The sequence below is a fragment of the Myotis yumanensis genome, unplaced genomic scaffold, assembly GCF_028538775.1.
Source record: "Myotis yumanensis isolate MYYU_CA2020_CCGP unplaced genomic scaffold, mMyoYum1.0.hap1 SCAF_6, whole genome shotgun sequence".
In the NCBI taxonomy this organism is placed as follows: Eukaryota; Metazoa; Chordata; class Mammalia; order Chiroptera; family Vespertilionidae; genus Myotis; species Myotis yumanensis.
In genome coordinates, this window is record NW_027223757.1 from 82,670,231 (window position 1) to 82,689,560 (window position 19,330).

The window sequence follows — 19,330 nt, forward strand, 5'->3', positions numbered from 1 at the left end:
CCAGTGAGTCTTAGGGCTCCCTGGAACACATTTTGAAAACCACTGAGCTCTATTAAAATATTTTAATGACTACTTTTCTTCCATTACTTATAAAATATGTACTGAAATGTTTTATCACTCAAGGGAGTAATTCTTTATATCGTACATGACTAAGCAATTTTTTCCCACCTGACTATTCCTTTTTTAAAAAATACACTTTTATTGACTATAGAGAGAGAAAGGGAGAGGGATAGAGAGAGAGAGATAGAAACATCAATGAGAGAGAATCATCGATGGGCTGTCCCCTGCATGCCCCCTACTGGGAATCAAGCCCACAACCCAGGCATGTACCCTGACCGAGAATCAAACTGTGACCTCCTGGTTCATGGGTTGATGCTCAACTACGGAGCTACACCAGCTGGGCTTACTATTTCATTTTAATAAAGAACATTAAGTATAAAAAAATCAGATTTACACACAAAAAATCAGAAATTTAAAATTTTCTATACTTTTTGATATAATTTATAATTGCTTTTGTTTTCCTTGCATTTATTTATAATTAAATACATTTTGTGTTATTTCTCTTTTCTATTTAGATGAATAATACTGCAGCCAGCCCAATGTCTACTGCCACTTCAAGTAGTGGAAGAAGTACAGGAAAGTCTGCAAGCTTTGCCTCAGAATTGCAGAGTATGATGTAAGTATGTCTCTGCATCTTACTTATTACTATGTTAAGTTATTCATGTTGATAAAAGACAATAGAAATAACAACATTTATAAAACTTAACTGGGAAACTTGTACTTAAAGTAAAAATGAAATTGTCTGATAACATTTTCAATAACAATATGCAGACAAAAGGGGCAGCATTAGTTAAAAATGCTACAATTGTACTGTATTAGGAAAATAAGTATTGGTTTATATTTATAAAAGAATGAACATTTATGTAAATCTTTTTGCTCTAATTATCTGTTATAAATTGTTTATTGCCATTTTAGATTTAGAAAATTTTGATATAGATTATATCCTAGCGTAGTTGCAGTGTTTTCAGAGTTCTCAATTATTCTCAAATGTCACAATAATTCTATTTGCCTAATGTAATTTACTTTTTAGTTTTGATAATATTTGAAATCACTGTATTTCGGAAGATTGAGGAAAAAATTAGAATATTTAAAAAACACACTCAGTTTTTGAAAAGTTGCACAGTCATTAAGATTTCTTGCCTAAGGCTCTTCTCTGCTTGATTTCTGGCTTCCTGCATTGAGTGAGACTGCGTATCTTGATTTAATAGCATATTTATTGGAAATGTCAGTTGGCACATACTAGTTTTTCTTTATTATTGGTTCAGGAGACAATTATCTGCATGAGGGACAACACATTAGAACTCTTCTTTTCCTGACATGGATGCATTATTCCTGACATGTCCAGCAATTTTAAAAGAATGTTTCTTTTGAAGGTCTAAGTGTCTTCCTCCTGTGGGTGTGTATTGATAGCCTTCATAATGGATGGACTCCACTGTGTGGTATTTATTGTCCCAAGAAAAAATGCGTTTGAGCATATATCTAATACTTTTTCGTGAACATACCTTAAACCACATTGAAGACATTTAGGTCATAGGTTATTAAACTTTTTGGTTTCAGGCTTCCTTTACACTCTATTATTGGAGACCTTGATCAGCGTCTGTTTATGTGGGTTGTATCTATTAATATTTATTGCCTAGAGTTTAAAACTGAGAAAAAATTATTTAGTTCATTTGAAAATTAAACCTATTATATGTTAACATAAATAATATATGTATGCCCTAAAATCTATAATGATAAAAGTATAATATGCTAATTAGACCGGACAACCAGACAACTTTCCGGATGTCCTTCCGGACAACCTTCTGGACGAAGCCAGGGCTGTGGGGGCCGAGCCCTTGCACGAATTTTGTGCATTGGGCCTCTAGTAATTATATTAAAAAACCAGAGATTGGATGAGATGAGAATAAAATAAATGTACTAACTTAGGAGTTGTATGAGGTGAGTCAGGTTTTTTTTCTAATTTACTGATTTTAGAGAGAAGAAGAAAGAGAGAGAGAAAGAGAGAAACATTGATTTGTTGTTCCATTTATTTATGCATTCATTGTATGATTCTTATATGTGCCCTGACCAGAGGTTGAACACGTAACTTTGGAATATCAGGACAGTGCTCTAGCCAACTGAGCTACCTGGCCAGGGCCTTGTGTTTTAAATTATGGAAAATGTTAAGGGTTTACGCTTTATACACTTTTAGTATATATAGTTTATTGGTTTAAGTTTTTTCATTACAGTTTAGTAGCTTTATGTTAAGAATCTTTTATGTTGCCCTAGCCGGTTTTGCTCAGTGGATAGAGCGTCAGCCTGAGGACGAAAGGGTCCCAGGTTCGATTCCGGCCAATGGTATGTACTTGGTTGCAGGCTCCTCCCTGGTCCAGATCCTGGTCAGGGCTTGTGCAGGAGGCAACCAATCAATGTGTTTCTCTTACATCGATGTTTCTCTCTGTCTTTCCCTCTCTCTTATACTCTCCATAAAAAAATCAATGGAAAAATATACTTGGGTGGGGTGAGGATTAACAAAACAAAACAAAACAGAATCTTTTATGTTGTATTATGTTAATTATGTTTAAAAACGTCAAATGTGTTTTAGAAGGTTTATAGTAAAGTGCGGAAATTTATTTTCCTGTAGAGAGCCAGTCCACCGATTTACTTTGTGTTTTAAAACATATTATATATAATCTACATATATTAAAAGCTAATATGCTAAGTGTCCATCCGGGTAATGACAGCACATAGCAATGCCCGGCTTCCTCTCCCTAGTAACAACTAGCCTCCTTGTAGTTTCTTCAGTCCAGGAACATGACTTGCTTTATAGACAGGTGCAAACATTTCACACTGTAACCAAATATCTGTGAAATGTTTTCTCGTGCCTCATCTCATTTGATCCTCACAGAAGTCCTGGAGTAGGTGGATAGGAGACTCAGTGGAATCCTATTTTCTTTTCATTAGCTGGAAAACGGAGATTTAGAAAGCGTAGATACTTGACCCGACTGAAAAGAAGTAAGAAATGGTGGACTTTGAAAACGACTTCAGGTTTTCTCACTGTGCAGAATATAGTAAAACACTGCAGCAGTTAAATATTTTACCCTTTTTTCTCCCTGAGTGATCTACAATAATAATCTGCTTCATGTTGATATTTACTACTGTGTTGCTGACAGTTACCTGAAAGGGAAGTTGGGGTGCTTTACTGGGCTGGAAAAAGTTTAGCTAAATCAGAAAGCAGGTCTAATTAAGCAAGTTTATTCTGCATATATAAAAGGCTAAGTGGACTCACGTATGCATGATACATATAAAGCTCTCGCTGGTGCCAATCGCACACATGTGTTTCGATTTGTCATTGTCGATTGTGAATTTGGATGACACTTCTATTATAGAGAAAGTGCGAATAGCGATATTAAACTATTCCTTCCAATTAATTTCCTTTCATTGTGCATGAATTCGTGCACCAGGCCACTAGTATATATTATAGAGAAGAGTATAATGAACCCAATGCATCCATCATCTGGCTTTAACAATAACTGTGTTTTGCCAGTCTTATTTAACCTTTTTCCCTACTTTCCACTTGTTTTTAATGCAACAGTTTAAAGCAAATTTCAGACATCATGTGTTAAATTTGGTGTTATTTATTAAAGCAATATATTTGTTGGTACATAATTAATATGCTCTACAGCAGTGATCAACAAACTATGGCCATGTGCTCATAGACTGGCTGCCTGTTTTTGAAAATAAGGTTTTACTCATTTATCTATTATATATCTCTGCCTTCATGCTTCATGGCAGAGTTGAGTATTTGTGATAGAGACCACATGGCCAGTAAAGCTGAAAGTATTTACTATCTGGCCCTTTACAGAAAAAGTTTGATGACCCTTTATCTATAGAAACAGGTCTCTATAATAATAAAGCTTTTTTTCCTTTTTATCATTTATGCTTAGGAGAGGTTCTGCTTAATGCATTTGATAGACTGCAGGCCACTTAAGAAAACTGAGAAAAAAATAAAATAAAAGCTAAATTCAGCACTTTCTTATTAAATACTTTTGCAAACATCTTCCCTACTAATGTGCTTAAGCTGGATTCAGAATGCAAAAGTTATTGTTGGCTACAGCTTTGGAAGAAATATACATTTTCCTTCTATTTCAGACCTCATAGAGAGGCTACTCCTAATAGTTACATTCATCATTTATAGTCTGAAGTTATTTTTTTTCCCTTATGAATTGCTTCATAGAGCAAAAAAAGTAGGGCCAAAATTGGGGGAATATTTTTTAATTTAACAATATTTTCTATTGGTATAAAGTTTTCAGGCTTTTGTTATTTAACTTAGAATCAATATACATTTGATCTTTGCTTATGTGATTTCAAATGAGAAAGTGTAGGCTTACATCTCTGTGTTTATTTTGTGTTGTAGGAATTTCATTCCGTGAATGCTGCAGTTTCACAGTTCTCTTAAGTATGTTTGTGTTGTATTGCTATTTTTCCATCCCTAATGCTACTGTCTTCTTCACCCATTCACCACTAATGACCTGTTTTTCTCTTGGGTCCTATCCCTCCAAATAAGTAACAATATTATAGTGACATTTCCAGGGAATGGTTTCAGGTATCTAGTTGTCAAGCACAAATGAAATTGTCATGATTTGCTTTTAAATATAGAACTGGCAGCCAGTCTGTTCTGCTGTTGGAGCCTTGATAGAATTGACCATATTTAAAGTGTAGGTGGTAAATACTGCCAGTGAAGCATTCTTTAGGAAGTGCTTTGACAAATTTTAAGTGAAAGGATTAGCAGTCAAACTAACGCTAGTGGGTTGGGGATGGCAGCAACTTACAACTGTGCACATTTGCTAGATGCTACTTATCACCGCTTTTTTAATAACGTGTGCTGGCAGGGTCCAGAGGCCTTTCATTTTAAGTTACTGAACTCAGGTAACCTTTAAATTAAAAAGTGAAATCTTTTCAATTCACATTGCAGTTATTTTAACAAACTTCGTAAGAATTTTAATTTAAATGCCCTTCAAGAAGTCTTCATTGGATTCACTCTTCCTTATTTATATGCTTCTGGACTTATCTTACTCTTTTTCAGGCTTATAGACCCAGTAATGATGCCAGAGTTTCACTGCTTGGTAACATTTAGTAATTTTCATGTGGTGAAATAAAAAAAAAAAAAAAAGATTTTGTTTACATGTTACCTGTATTTTGTAAGAACTCTGCCAAATGAAAATTTCAGCCTTATTTAAAATCCACAGATGAAAAATAATTTTTAAAAATTAGACCTTTATTTATATACGATAAAATTTAGTCTTTTAATTGTACGGTTCTGAAAATTCTGCATGTAGGTCCTCCCATACATGGCAGGACCTAAGTGCCTTTAAGGTAGTCTGTCAGTAGAGGAGGGTCATGGAGACATAATTGTCGTGTGGTAGGATGTGATAAATTCCATAGCAGTACACAGGAGGAAGTGATGAACTTCTGAGGGTAAGCTTGCTAACTTTAGGTCTAATTCTGATTGCTTCCTGGAATGCCCATGAGCACCTCAACCTTGGTATGTCCAAAACTGAACTAATAATTTTCTCAGTAAGATTTGCTTCTTCTCTTGGGAATTTTTGGGATAATTAGCAACAGCCATTTATTTATTGTGCACTAGACTAGTGCATAATTGTATATGTGAAATGGTATAATTTGGCCTTTTAGCATTTTGAAGTTATGAGTTGTGTAAGAATATATTCCCAGTTCTACCCTTACCTCAGTCTAACTTTAAAGAGATTTAATATTTAAATATATGAGTTAATAGCCCTGGCCGGGTAACTCAGTTGGTTGAGGTGTTGTCCCCGTACTCCCAAGTTGCTAATTCAGTCTCTGGTCAGGGCACATACAAGAAGCAACCAATGAATGCATAAATAAGTGGAACAACAAATTAATGTTTCTCTCTCTCCCTTCCTCTCCCTCTAAAATCAGTCAATAGAAAAATTTAAATATATGAGTTAGTAGTAGAAAGTTACTAAACTGACACAAGGTCCCTTCAGTTATTGAGTTTACATAGTACATTTAAGTTTTTCAGAAAATTGGAGCAAAGAAAAATTATTAAAGGTAAAAAGTGCTAACATTAATACATTATAATTTCAAAGATGCTTTAACAATTCTATTGATAATAGTGAATGCTTGTATAAAACATAATGTGTACCATATACCTGAGTATTTCCATATACCATATCACTTAATCCTTATATAACCCTATGAGGTAAATTCTGTTATTTCCCTTTAATGGATGAGAAAATGGAGATACAAATTGGCAAGACCTGGATTGAATCCATGAAGTCTAACTCCAGAGTCAGTGCTCTTGACAAATTATGCTAAGCTACATTTTAATCAATAAAACTTTTATTTTTATGTATAAAATTAGTGAACAAATGAACTTTTACTAGTTTATGTTTGACTAGTGTGCAATAATGAAGTAATAATGTGAAAGTGAAATAATTGTTCACTTAATTACTGTTATTAGAAATGAGGTCTAATTTTATAAGAAGTATTGAATTAAGTTGTTATTTTCATATTATCATAGCATTTTTTTCAATGTCTTATTCCTAATCACCAAATCTTTAAGCAAGGCCATATCAGTAACCAAGAGAAAACATAATTTTTCTTAGAAATGATGTGCTCAATATACTCCATATTGGTTGCTTATATTTGCAATATTTCATAATTTTAGATATAAATATGGCCACATTATTATTGAATATTTAAGTGTTTATCTTATATTTATATTATGTCACTATTAAATATTTTATTTTAATTCCTGATATTTACATTACACTAAAAATATGTGGATAAATTTATCCTTTTACTTTCTGTGAGAGGCATCTATGTATAATATTTTAAGATATACACTGGTTTATAAATATAACACGATTGAGGAAGATTTTCAAATTATAATACTAAATTGGTCACAATCTTTCCTGACAGTGAGAAAATGTATGTAAAAGTTGATTGAGAACATAAAAGTGCTGTGTAACTGAAAGTTGGTTATACTTTTTTTCCTTTCAGAAATGGAATAAGGAAATGTTTAAGTTGCTAGAGTCAACTGAATTAATGGCCTGCATTGAAAAGAAATGTGTCATTTGGTAAATGTGACGAAATATAGTTTTGAATTTGTACTTAAATATCTCTATCAGTTCTCTCATGTAAAGAAAATAAATGGGACCTTTATTTAAGGATACAGTGTACATAATTAATTACCACGGGGAAAAACAGTTGTTCAATCTTAGAAGTAATTTCTTGAAATTCAGGGAGATGGAGTCATTTTAGTGGTTCTGTGATGAAAAATAGGTAAAAATGCACAGATCTGTCATTCTAAAATTGCAATGTAGTTGCAAATTAGCACATTGGAGGATGGGACTATCTGTTCTGAACTGATATGATGGCAGAACCAGGACCTAAGTGATATGCAGTTATGTTTGTCTTCACTTTAGTGTTAATACTCATTCATTCCACTGCGTTGCTAAGTGCTTTCCTAGACCCTACTGAGGATGTTATGTAGCTTATGGTTTATGTACAGTATTAACTTTATAAAACCTGAAAACCTCTGAATTCTGAAATACATCTTTCAGATAAGGGATTGTGAACTTGTTTCTACCTCATAGGGTTTATGAGGATGAAATGAGATATTGAATCAAAGCATATCGTATTGTTCCCCACACATAGTAAACACTATTCTTTTAGTTGTTACCTTTTTTAAAAAAGTAATTGTCATCATTAACATAGGAAGTTTGGAAAGAATGTGTCAAGTGCAGGGAGAAATGTTTGCAGTTTTATGGGAAGAACTTTTATAATTACCTATAATGATAAAATTATTTGTCTACATCATAGCATTCTATCTAGTAGAACTCTCTGCGTGATAGAAATTTCTGTATTTTGTAGTATGATAGCCACTAACCCTGTGTACTTATTGAGCACATTAAATGAGATGGGCAACTAAACAATTGGATTTTAAATTTTAGTTTAATTTAAATTTAAATAGGCATACATACTAAGTGGATACCATATTGGACAACAGAATAAATATTGAAAATATAACATACAAGGAATATTTCTTTTCGGGTTGCTTATGATATATATATATATATATATATATATATATATATATATATAATTTTTTTTTCTTTATTGATTAAGGTATTACATATGTGTCCTTATCCCCCCTTGCACCCTACCCCCACACTCATGCCCTCACCCCCCTGGTGTCTGTGTCCATTGGTTAGGCTTATATGCATGCATACAAGTCCTTTGGTTGATCTCTCCCCCTTACCCCCACCCTCCCCTACCTTCCCTCTGAGGTTTGACGGTCTAATCGATGCTTCTCTATCTCTGCATCTGTTTTTGTTCATCAGTATATGTTGTTCATTATATTCCACAAATGAGTGAGATCATGTGATATTTATCTTTCTCTGACTGGCTTATTTCGCTTAGCATAATGCTCTCCAGTTCCATCCATTTATGTGATACATATATATATACTTTAAAATATATTTTATTGATTTTTTTACAGAGAGGAAGGGAGAGAGATAGTTAGAAACATCAATGAGAGAGAAACATCGAGGTGTGCTGCCTCCTGCACACCTCCCACTGGGGATGTGGCCGCAACCAAGGTACATGCCCTTGACCGAAATTGAACCCGGGACCCTTCAGTCCGCAGGCTGATGCTCTGTCCACTGAGCCAAACCGGTTAGGGCTTATGTTATATTTTTATTGAAATTGGGGAGAATATATTTTACATGTTGTGTGATTTTTAATTTTTATTTTATCCTCACCCGAGGATATTTTTCCATTGATTTTTAGAGAGAGTGGAAGGGAGAATGAAAGACAGAGAGAAATATTAATGTGAGACAAACATTTATTTTGTTCGGTCATTTGGTCACTTAGGCTTTTATATTTATAGATTTAATTTTAACAGTCATAGACTTACTTTTTACTTCCTCTTTTTTTGGTTGTCATTGTCCCACAGTTTGTTTGTTTTTTGAAATTTTTAAAAATGTATTTTTATTGATTTCAGAGATGAAAGGAGAGGGAGAGAGTGATAGAAACATCAATGATGAGAGAATCATTGATCGACTGCCTTCTGCATGCCCCACACCAGGGATCAAGCCTGCAACGTAGGCATATGCCCTGACTGGGAACCTAATCTCAACCTCCTGGGTCATAGGTCAATATTCAATCATTGAGCCACACCGGCCAGGCTGTTCCACAGTTCTTTAAAGATTTGGGGGTGTTTATTTGTGGTTACTTTGGCAGTTTAGAGATGAATGGTAAGTTTAATACTGCATTCATGTTCTATTCTCTGGAAAATCTGGGTAATATTGAAATGTGTTACTTTTTTAAAAACACTTGTGCATTTACATGGTATATTGATATTTAGTCTTTCTGAAATTTCTATGACTATACTTCTGAATATTTTGTATTGCACTTGATTATCATGCCAGCATGTGTAATTGAATATGTAATACTAGAAGCCTGATGCATGAATTCGTGCACCAGTGGGGTTCCTCAGCCTGGCCTGTGGGATCAGGCCAAAACCGGCTCTCTGACATCCCCTGAAGGGTCCTGAATTGTGAGAGGGTGCAGGCCAGGCTGAGGGACCCCACTGGTGCACGATCAAGGGCCGGGGAGGGGCATGGGAGATAGGCCAGCCGGGGAGGGGCCATGGGGGGGCTCCAGGATGTGTCTGGCCTGTCTAGCTCAGTCCTGATTGGACGGACCCCAGCAGCAAGCTAACCTACCAGTTGGAGCGTCTGCCTCCTGGTGGTCAGTGCATGTCATAGTGAGCGTTTGAGCAGCCTTAGTATATCATTAGCATATTATGCTTTGATTGGTTGAACAGACGAGCGGACAACCGGACACTTAGCATATTAGGTTTTTATTATATAGGATTGCAAGTTTTGTGTCCTCAATTTTATGCAGCAAGATTTGCAAAGTTTCCAGGAACTATGAAGTTAGTAGCATGTTAGGCAGTATTTTCTTAATTCAAAATTTCATTTTTAATATACTGAGATTTTGAAAACTAATTATTTTTAAATGTATAAGTTCAAAATTAATCTTTAAAAAAAGTATTAGATAAAAATAGATTATTCTATATAGAAAATATATTAAAAAGCATTTAGTAAATTTGGGTAAAAAATTAAATTTGATATCTGATTATGTGTTGATTACAATAAATTCTATTGACATAGAATGTAAGCAACTAAAATTAAAAAGGTATAATTTTACACCTTTAGTAGGTTCTTTATATAGAGGGATGCATCGCTTTGATTTTGACTATTTGTGGAGTCTAAGGGTCCATGACCGTTTTTAAATTTGCCAAGGCACAGTTTTAATTCTCTCTACATGTGAGATTCACATGCAGTTTTACATTACATTGAAAACAATTGGAATTGTCTTATTCTATGATATGCATTAATATGTTAGCATAATATATATTAATATGTGTGTATGTTTTTAACATATGAAAATACATTACAAAAACTATATATTGGTATGATTATGTCACCTTTGGAAAATATAATTTTCTTATATCTCTGCATAGATTTCATCTTAAGCAAAACTCCATAAACCTTTTTAAAAATACTATAGTCATTAGGTTTTCTGATTGGCATAACATTTTTTTCCCAAGACAGAATGCATAGGGTTCACAAACCACTTTTTTAGTGAAGAGTAGTGAGATCTAGCCTTTAATCTGTTATCTTTGACTGACTGCTTTCTTCCTCTTTTACTTTTCATAGGTTTTTCTATCTTGAAAGAACCATGTTATGACCAGTTTTTGCCATGGCTGGTAGAGTGTTACTAGCCTTTTGTGGCTTTCTCTCTATCCCTTTATTACATTGGTTGGTAATGTGTGTTTAATATGGATAACAATATCTATAATAATAAAAGTGTAATATGCTAATTAGGCAGGAGAGCTGAACGACCTTCCAGACGTCCTTCAGGACGACCTTCCGGACGAAGCCAGGAAGGGCTGCGAGGGCTGAGCCCCTTGTACGAATTTTACACATCGGGCCTCTAGTACTAGTAATATGTTTTTGCCAATTATGGGTTAAACTTTTTTACTGGCCTGGCAATTAATACGTACTTATATCTATAACAAAAATAATTTTCTTCTTGTGTAGAATTACTTCTAAACAGTCAAACTTGGAGTACAACCATTTTTAAGTAAACCACTGATTGTATTATGCCTCTTCCAACCTGGAATTTAGGTTTAACTGTGTCCTTTATTATTATTTACTAGAGGTCTGGTGCATGAATTTGTGCACCTGTGGGATCCTTCGGCCTTGCTTGTGGGATCAGGCCAAAACTGGCTCTCTGACATCCCCTGAGGGGTCCTGGATTGGGAGAGGGCGCAAGCCAGGCCGAGGGACCCCACTGGTGCACAGTTGAGGCCGGTGAGGGACATGGGAGGTTGGCCGGTTGGAGAGGGACCGCGGGAGTGCTCCAGGGCATGTCTGGCCCATCTCGCTCAGTCCCGATTGGCCGACCTCAGCAGCAAGCTAACCTACCAGTCGGAGTGTCTCCCTCTGGTGGTCAGTGCATGTCATAGTGACTGGTCAACTGTCTGCCCCCTGGTGGTCAGTGCACATCATAGCGACTGGTCAACCAGTTGACTGCCTCCTGGTGGTCAGTGCACATCATAACAAGTGGTTGAGCGGCGTAAGCATATCATTAGCATATTACACTTTGATTAGTTGAACGGCTGACCAGATGACCAGACACTTAGCATATTAGGCTTTTATTATATAGGATTATTAACAGTGCCCTCTAATTCTTTAGAAGGATGTGAACAGAGCGGATGGTTGTTTTTAATGTACAATAAACTTCATGTATCTAGAATTTGTAATTAAAGGTAGGTATTTTAAAGGATAAGTTAATGTAAAGGACAATAAAGCTATATATATATATATATACGTGAGTAAATGATTAAGATAGCATGATACAGTGCAAAGGATTATAAATTCAAAGTCAGAAGATCTTAGTCATTTCTGTAATGGTGGATTTTATATGTCTAGAACAAAATGTCCCCCCATCCCCCCTTCTAAAAAACAACAAAAACAACACAGGGAAATGTTATGGGAAGGAGAAATGTTATATCATTAGTTTTCTCAAATGAAGAGTTTTTTATATTTCCTTATATAGAAGCAGTTCATATTATTTCCTGAAAAGGAAAAATGAGAAAATAGAGAAAGATCATGAACACTTTAAACTGACTGAGTTAAAGGATTGTTAATGCTTTTGGATTTCTCTTTCCAGTTCCTTTCAAATGCATATAAAAATATATATCAGAAGCCTGCTATTGTATAACTTGGGTTTTTGCTTATTATATCAAAAGCCCTTTCCATGTTGATAAATATGTGGCATTATCTTTATAGCTGCAACAGTTTGTATTCCATTATGATGTCTTTAAGCAGTCTTGTTAAATATATTAGGTTTTTTCTCATTTTTCAGTGTTACATATATGATTGCAATGGACTTCATACTTAGCTACAGTCCCTCTTTCCTTCCCGTCTTTAAGTATTAGAACTAATTCCGTAAAGGTTTTTGATGACCTTCCATGAAGGTTTTAATGTGTTATAATTCCACCAACAGTATACTGTATGTATGCCTTGCCAATATTGAGTAATGTGACATATATAATATACACTGAGTGGTCAGATTATTATGACCGGCCAGATTATTATGACCACCCCATCAGTACTTCGTTGGGCCACCTTTTGCCTTCAATACTGCGGCAATTCTTCTTGGCATTGACTTCACGAGATGTTGAAAGGTGATGTGAGGAATCTGACACCATGCCTGATGAATAGCACTGTCCTGAGATTTGATGGTTGTGGAACCAGCTGCCTGATGGCTCTTTTAACTTTGTCCCACAAATGCTCAATTGCATTGAGATCTGGTGATTGTAGGGCCACCTAAGCAAGGTAAAGTCTCCCTCATGTTCTTGAAACCACTCCTGCACAATACGAGCACCGTGGCATGGCACATTGTCTTGTTGGAAGAAGCCATCTCCATTGGGATACTCCATCAACATGATAGGATGAACTTGATCAGCAACGATACTTAGGTATGTTGTGCTATTCAGACGTTTATAATGATCTGGTCCTCTAGCAACTTCAGCGGGAAATTATAGCTAATTTGCCTACAAATGTCAGGTGGTCATAATAATCTGGCCACTCAGTGTATATTATTTACATGTAAAAAACTTATACTTGTGAAGGGAGAAAGAGAAAGAATATATGTATGTGTTTAATTTAAAGTCTTTATAGCATTTTGTAGTTGAGTTTTCTGTTTGATGAACGTTGGAACCTAAATAAACACAAGGGAGGACTTTATTATTCAAAGAAACTAAGGCAACTTGTTTATGAGTTCCTTAAGTCAGGAGAGGTAATATGATCCTCACACACAGAAGCAAAAAGAAGAAAATAAAAGCTATCTGTAATCCCTTACTAACAGTGAGTCTTATACTTTGGGGTAGGTGTCCTTGTGTCTGACAATCTTTTTTTTAAGTTCTTAGTAATGTTTAACCATTGTTGTGTGTGTGTTTTTTTGTGCGCTGCCTTCTTCTTACCCCACTTAATATACTGTGAACAATTTTCTATGTTATTAGAAAATTATTTTATTTTATGGGTATCAATATGTTATTAATCCCCTGTTATTGAAGCATATTGTTTTTCCAGTTTTTCTGCTATTATTAAAAGATGATGTAATGAAATCTTGATACCTGTTACCCTATATTGAAGTCTTAGAAGAAGAATTTTTGAGTCTAAAAGCTTTTTTGATAGTTCTTTCTAATTTTTCCTCCAGGAAAGTTGGACTGATTTACATTTCTGTCAACAGTTATGAGAGCATCCCTCTCCATCTCTCTCTGATATAGAAACATTATGTTGTGTTATAGCTCTTCTTTGACTACTGAGTTTGAAAGTATTTATATTTCTCCATTTGTGGGTGTTTGTTCATATTCTTGGCACAATTTTACCGAGTTCTTGTTTTTTCCTATTGTTTATTAAGGGTTTTTAATATATTTAAGACATTGATCCTTTGTTGATCATGTTTGGCAGTCTTTCTACACCTCTTCCCTCCATCTTTTGGTTTTCTTACGGTTTGTTTATAATTCTTTTTTTTTTAAAATATGTGAGTTTTCATTTGTAATGTAGAGTTAAATTAGACTTATACTTCTTTATTGCCTCCACAGAAAGACCTACCTTCAATTTTATACATCATAATGTGTACTTCTTATATTTCAGGCTTTTATTTTCTACAGTTTAATATTTAATCCATTATTTTGTTGTATGGTGTCAGTTTTACTTTGAATTGGTTTACCAGTGGTATCAATACGACAGTTATATAAGCCTTCCTTTCCTATCATAATTGAAATGCTGCCTTCATGAGATAATAAATTATTATTTTTGACTTTCTTCTCTGTCCCATTGAATTGTCTATTCCTTTGCCAGTGCTGCATTACTTTAGTTATTATAGCTTCTTAATATGTTTTAGTATTTGGTATTATAGTTCAAGGTCGTCTGCATAACTTTGCTTTTTAAAATATTTCTTCTCTTTTTTCCTATTTTTGTTCTTCCAGATGAATTTTTAGGAATCATTTTAACAAGCTCCAAAACAAATTCTAAGTGCAAATTTTAAGCAGTTTTATTTTTCTTTTTCTGATTTTTGCTCTATTCTCAGATTTCAGACATTGGTTTGTGCAACTCATTTTACTTTTAAAGTTGATTAATGAAATAATTTTACATTTAGAAAGTTTATTTGAAACAACACTGGATAGATACTGATTAATGAGTGAGTTGGTTAACTAGTATATGATTAGAGACTCTGAAGAACTTCTCAGTTTTCTTTAATATTTGTTTTTCTTGCTTAAGTGTAGAATTGTGCTGTGTCCACAGCATGTAAAAATCAACCAAACTATCCTCTCAACTTTAAATTATGTAGTTATTGTCTTATGATTGAATGGTGAGCATGATTAGAAACAAAAAACTAGTTTAATTTTTATATGTATGTTAAACTGTATCCTGACTAATGGGATTATATACAAGGGTGTTTATGCAATATAAATCATAGAGAATAAATATATTTTTATATATATTAAAAATATTTTTAATCCTCCCCCAAGGATATTTTTTCCATTGATTTTCAGAGAGAGGGAGGGAGTGGAGGTAATGGGGGGGAGAGAGAGAGAGAGAGAGAGAGAGAGAGAGAAAGAAACATCGATATAAGAAAGACACATCGATCCACTGGTTGCCTCCCTTATGCACCCCCACTGGGGGCAGGGAGTGAACCTGCAACACAGGTACATGCCCTTGACTAGAAATTGCAATTGAGACCCTTTGGTGCAAGGGTTGATGCTCTAACCACTGACCAAAACTAGCTCGGGCTAGGAATATATATATTTTCATTTTATAAGCATATGAGCTAATCTGAGTGATCGAATGGATCTTATTTTGACCATTTTAATGAAAACATTTCTATAGTAGATTATGCACAATTATGACTATGTATGAACAGATTACCAGGTATAATTTCATCTTTTTTTTTTTTTGTTAATCCTCATCCAAGGATATTTTTCCATTGATTTTTAGGGAGAGTGGGAGAGAGTGGGAAAGACAGAGAGAAACATTGATGTGAGAGAGAAACATTGATTGGTTGCCTCCAGCATGATCCCCAAACAGGGCCTGGGCTGGGGAGGAGCCTGCAACCAAGGTACGCGCCCTTGACAGGAATTGAACCCTGGACCGACCCTTTGGTCCACAGGCCAATGCTCTATCCACTGAGCCAAACTGGCTAGGGCTCATCTTTTTTTTAACTGAAAATTTGTTGTATATATTAGGTGTTGCAATCCACTTGTGCTATAGTGATGCCCTAGGGCAGCGGTTCTCCTTTGGGGGTCGAACAACCCTTTCACAGGGGTCGCCTAAGACCATTGGAAAACACATATATAATTACATATTATTTTTGTGATTAATCACTATGCTTTAATTATGTTCAATTTGTAACAATGAAATTGGGGGTCACCACAATATGAGGAACTGTATTAAAGGGTCGCGGCATTAGGAAGGTTGAGAACCACTGCCCTAGGGCATCATAGAGGCATGCAGTATATTTTAAACTACTGTGGTAAATTGTTCTTTTCTTTGCTGTCATAATTTATATATATATTGTAGAATTTTTATGTTTTCTCTCTCCTTTGCAACTGATAGTTTTGTTGTCATTGTGTCATACTTTGGCAGTGTTTCATATTCCCCCTTTTTTAAATGCTGCTTCCAGTCAATGATAGGCCAGTAATCAAAGTTATTAGATTTGTATCTAAAATAGGAGTTCAAAAGCTAGAAAAGCCTGACACACTTTCCCAAGTCATAGAAAAATAACGTGATCTTTGGTGCATAAACTTAGTATCAGTTTTGAGAGCTGAGTTTACTTCTTAGTTCTGGTTTTTGCCTGTATTTTTAATAGCTGAAATTGTCAGGTAGCAAACAGGTCAAAGTTTATTTGTAAGTTCTTGTCTGGGACCGCATCTGTTTTCTCAACAAAACAGTGTTAGGAATTGTAGTTCAGTTGCTGGGTTCAGTACAAACACATAACGTTTTTTCTCATAAAAAAAGTTTGAAGTAATATTTTTAGCTATGCCTAGTGATCATTTATACCATTTTGAAGAAGTAGGCAAGGCCACCAGCTGGGGTTGGCAAGGATGGGAGGTAGGGAAGCTTGAAGAGAGTGGTCAAGGTTTTTTGTGGTGGCAATAGTGGAGTTAGGGAGACAAAGCTAATTAGGAACATGCTTAGTGTTGCCTAAGTTATCAAGGACTCAGCTGAGTTTAGTCAGCATTTATAAGAACTCTAACAGCAAGAGGTTGTATAATTTTCTTAACAGTGCTCAGCTCTGCTGGGTATAGGACTGGAAAAGAAAGATGATTGGACTGATTTAGGGATTTGAGGGACAGATGTAGTAGAAGAATATTGAAATTTTCTGATCTTTGAGCCTAGGCTGGTGGGGAGGAATGGAATAAAAAGTATGAAGGAGTTGATCACTTTGTAGAAAAATGGGAGGAGAAGGTTTGGATATTTCAATGAAGGATAAAATTAAGAAGAGTAGAAGGTGTAATTAGGAGAGCTGGAAGAATAGGAAACGTAACAGAAAATAGAAGCATCGTCTATTAGACTCTAGGACATGTTATCCACCTGGAAGACTTCCCTGACCTTTCCAGTCTTGGTTATTCCCTCTCTGTCCTGTGGCACCTTGTACTGTATTCTTATAAAAGTTCCTATTTTACCGCATTACAGAGTTCTATTTACTTGTGTATCTCTATTCCTTAATATAAGCTTCTTGAGTACAGAGATTTTTAATTTTCTTATCTTACAGTCCCTAGTATCTATTAGGTACCTAGTAGGTATTGAATTTAATAGAATGAATAGGAAGTTGTGCTTATAGTATGATAGTATAGTTTAGGAATTGTTAAATTAAACAAGAGGTCAGAAGTCTTCAAAATGAAAAAGGTAGGAAATAGGAGCTGGGTAATCTATCTTTATACATTCATATTAGAAGTGCAGATTACTGCTTTATTTTGGTCATCTCCTGATTTGTTAAGGTTTTGAACATTTTTATATCACACATCAGGTTTTTATTTTGCTTACTTACTAATAACTTGAGCGAGAACTAAAGGCATTCTATTCCTATTATTAAATGTGATTCCTTGTTTCTCAAGGAATGTTACAAATGTAAAGTTACAAATATAAAGTTCTGCAATTGTTTCTTCTTAATCTTTGCTGCATGAAAAACACTTTTTAAAAAAATATATATTTTATTGATTTTTTACAGAGAGGAAGGGAGAGGGATAGAGAGTTAGAAACATGGATGAGAGAGAAACATCGATCAGCTGCCTCCTGCACACCCCGTACTGGGATGTGCCCGCAATCAAGGTACATGCCCCTGACTGGAATCGCACCTGGGACCTTTCAGTCCACAGGCCAATGCTCCATCCACTGAGCCAAACTGGTCAGGGCATGAAAAACACTTTTAAGGTGTAACATTCTATTAGGGTGTCTCTGATTTACTTATAAACTATTGCTTTTAGAAAATGTAATATACTAGTATATGCAGTGTCTGCTTTGTGGAAGGAAGGAGGCATTACAAACAAGAGTGAATCTCATTAATTCTCTTTTTTTATATTGCTGTGAGGGCTTTATTGTTTATAAAGTTAGCCGTATTCATCTCCTAGGTATCTTGTGAGGATTGAATGAGGTGATGTAAATCATTTACATAGCAGATAGGTAGGTGTTCGGTGCAAATCTATATAAATGTCTATACCTTTATTAAATTAGTTTGACTTCTTAGGATTATAGATAGAATTAAACCAAAACATATTTTTAGAGGACCAACTATCTGCCTTCATTCAAAAACAAAGGATTGTTGGTAGTATTAATTACTTTAAATGGAAAATCTGAGAGTCTTTAGAAATTGTTTAGGGTAGTCTTTTATTTACTCATGAAAAATCTGAAGAGCAGAGGTTATTTACCCTAGGATGTGTAGTAAGTTAGTTTTGGGTTTAGGAATATCTATGCTAATAATAGCCTAGGTGGTTGTCATGCATCACGCCCTCATGCATCACTGCCTAATGTCGTCACAAGATGGCTGTCACTAGATGACTGTCACTAGATGACCATCACAAGATGGCCACACGCACAGCAGAGGTGGGGCCCGGTGGAGGAGGCGGATCATAGCAGGGGAGGGCAGTAGTGAGTGATCAGGCTGGCAGGGGATCAGTTAGGCATCAATCAGGCCAGCAGGGGAGTGGTTAGGGCCAATCAGGCAGGCAGGCAGGCAGGCAAGCAGTTAGGAGCCAGCAGTCCCAGATTGTGAGAGGGATGTCCGACTGCCGGTTTAGGCCCTGAGGGGTCCCAGATTGGAGAGGGTGCAGGCTGGGTTGAGGGACACCACCTCCTCCCCCCAGTGCATGAATTTTGTGCAATAGGCCTTCCTTCCCCTGGCTGCCGGCACTGGTTTTCCTCCGGCACCCGGAACCCAGGCCTTCGCTCTGGCTGCTGCCTTCCATTTTTGCTGCGGCCCGAGCACCGCTCCTGTAGCTCCCTCTGCCCCTCGCCCTCCCCCTCATAGCTGGCGTCCTGCCCTGCCTGGCTGCTCCGCGCCTACATGCGTGCTGCCCAGAGGCCCAGATTGGCTGGGGGGGCGGGGCTGCCCCCATCTTTGTTGGGTTAATTTACATACTCCTGGTTGGCTGGTGGGTGTTGCA

The 19,330-nt window shown here is 35.8% G+C and overlaps 2 protein-coding genes across 6 annotated transcripts in view; one reads left to right on the forward strand and one right to left on the reverse strand.

The window, feature by feature from the left end:
• RUNX2 (RUNX family transcription factor 2) overlaps positions 1-19,330 on the reverse strand; it is a 224,009-nt gene that overhangs the window by 178,279 nt on the left and 26,400 nt on the right. The window lies entirely within an intron of this gene.
• SUPT3H (SPT3 homolog, SAGA and STAGA complex component) overlaps positions 1-19,330 on the forward strand; it is a 478,084-nt gene that overhangs the window by 15,092 nt on the left and 443,662 nt on the right. For all 5 annotated transcript variants that reach the window (XM_070418486.1, XM_070418489.1, XM_070418491.1 and 2 more), the window contains exon 2: positions 576-676. In XM_070418486.1, coding sequence (XP_070274587.1) covers positions 576-676 — 101 coding nt within the window. The remainder of the gene's footprint in view (positions 1-575; positions 677-19,330) is intronic.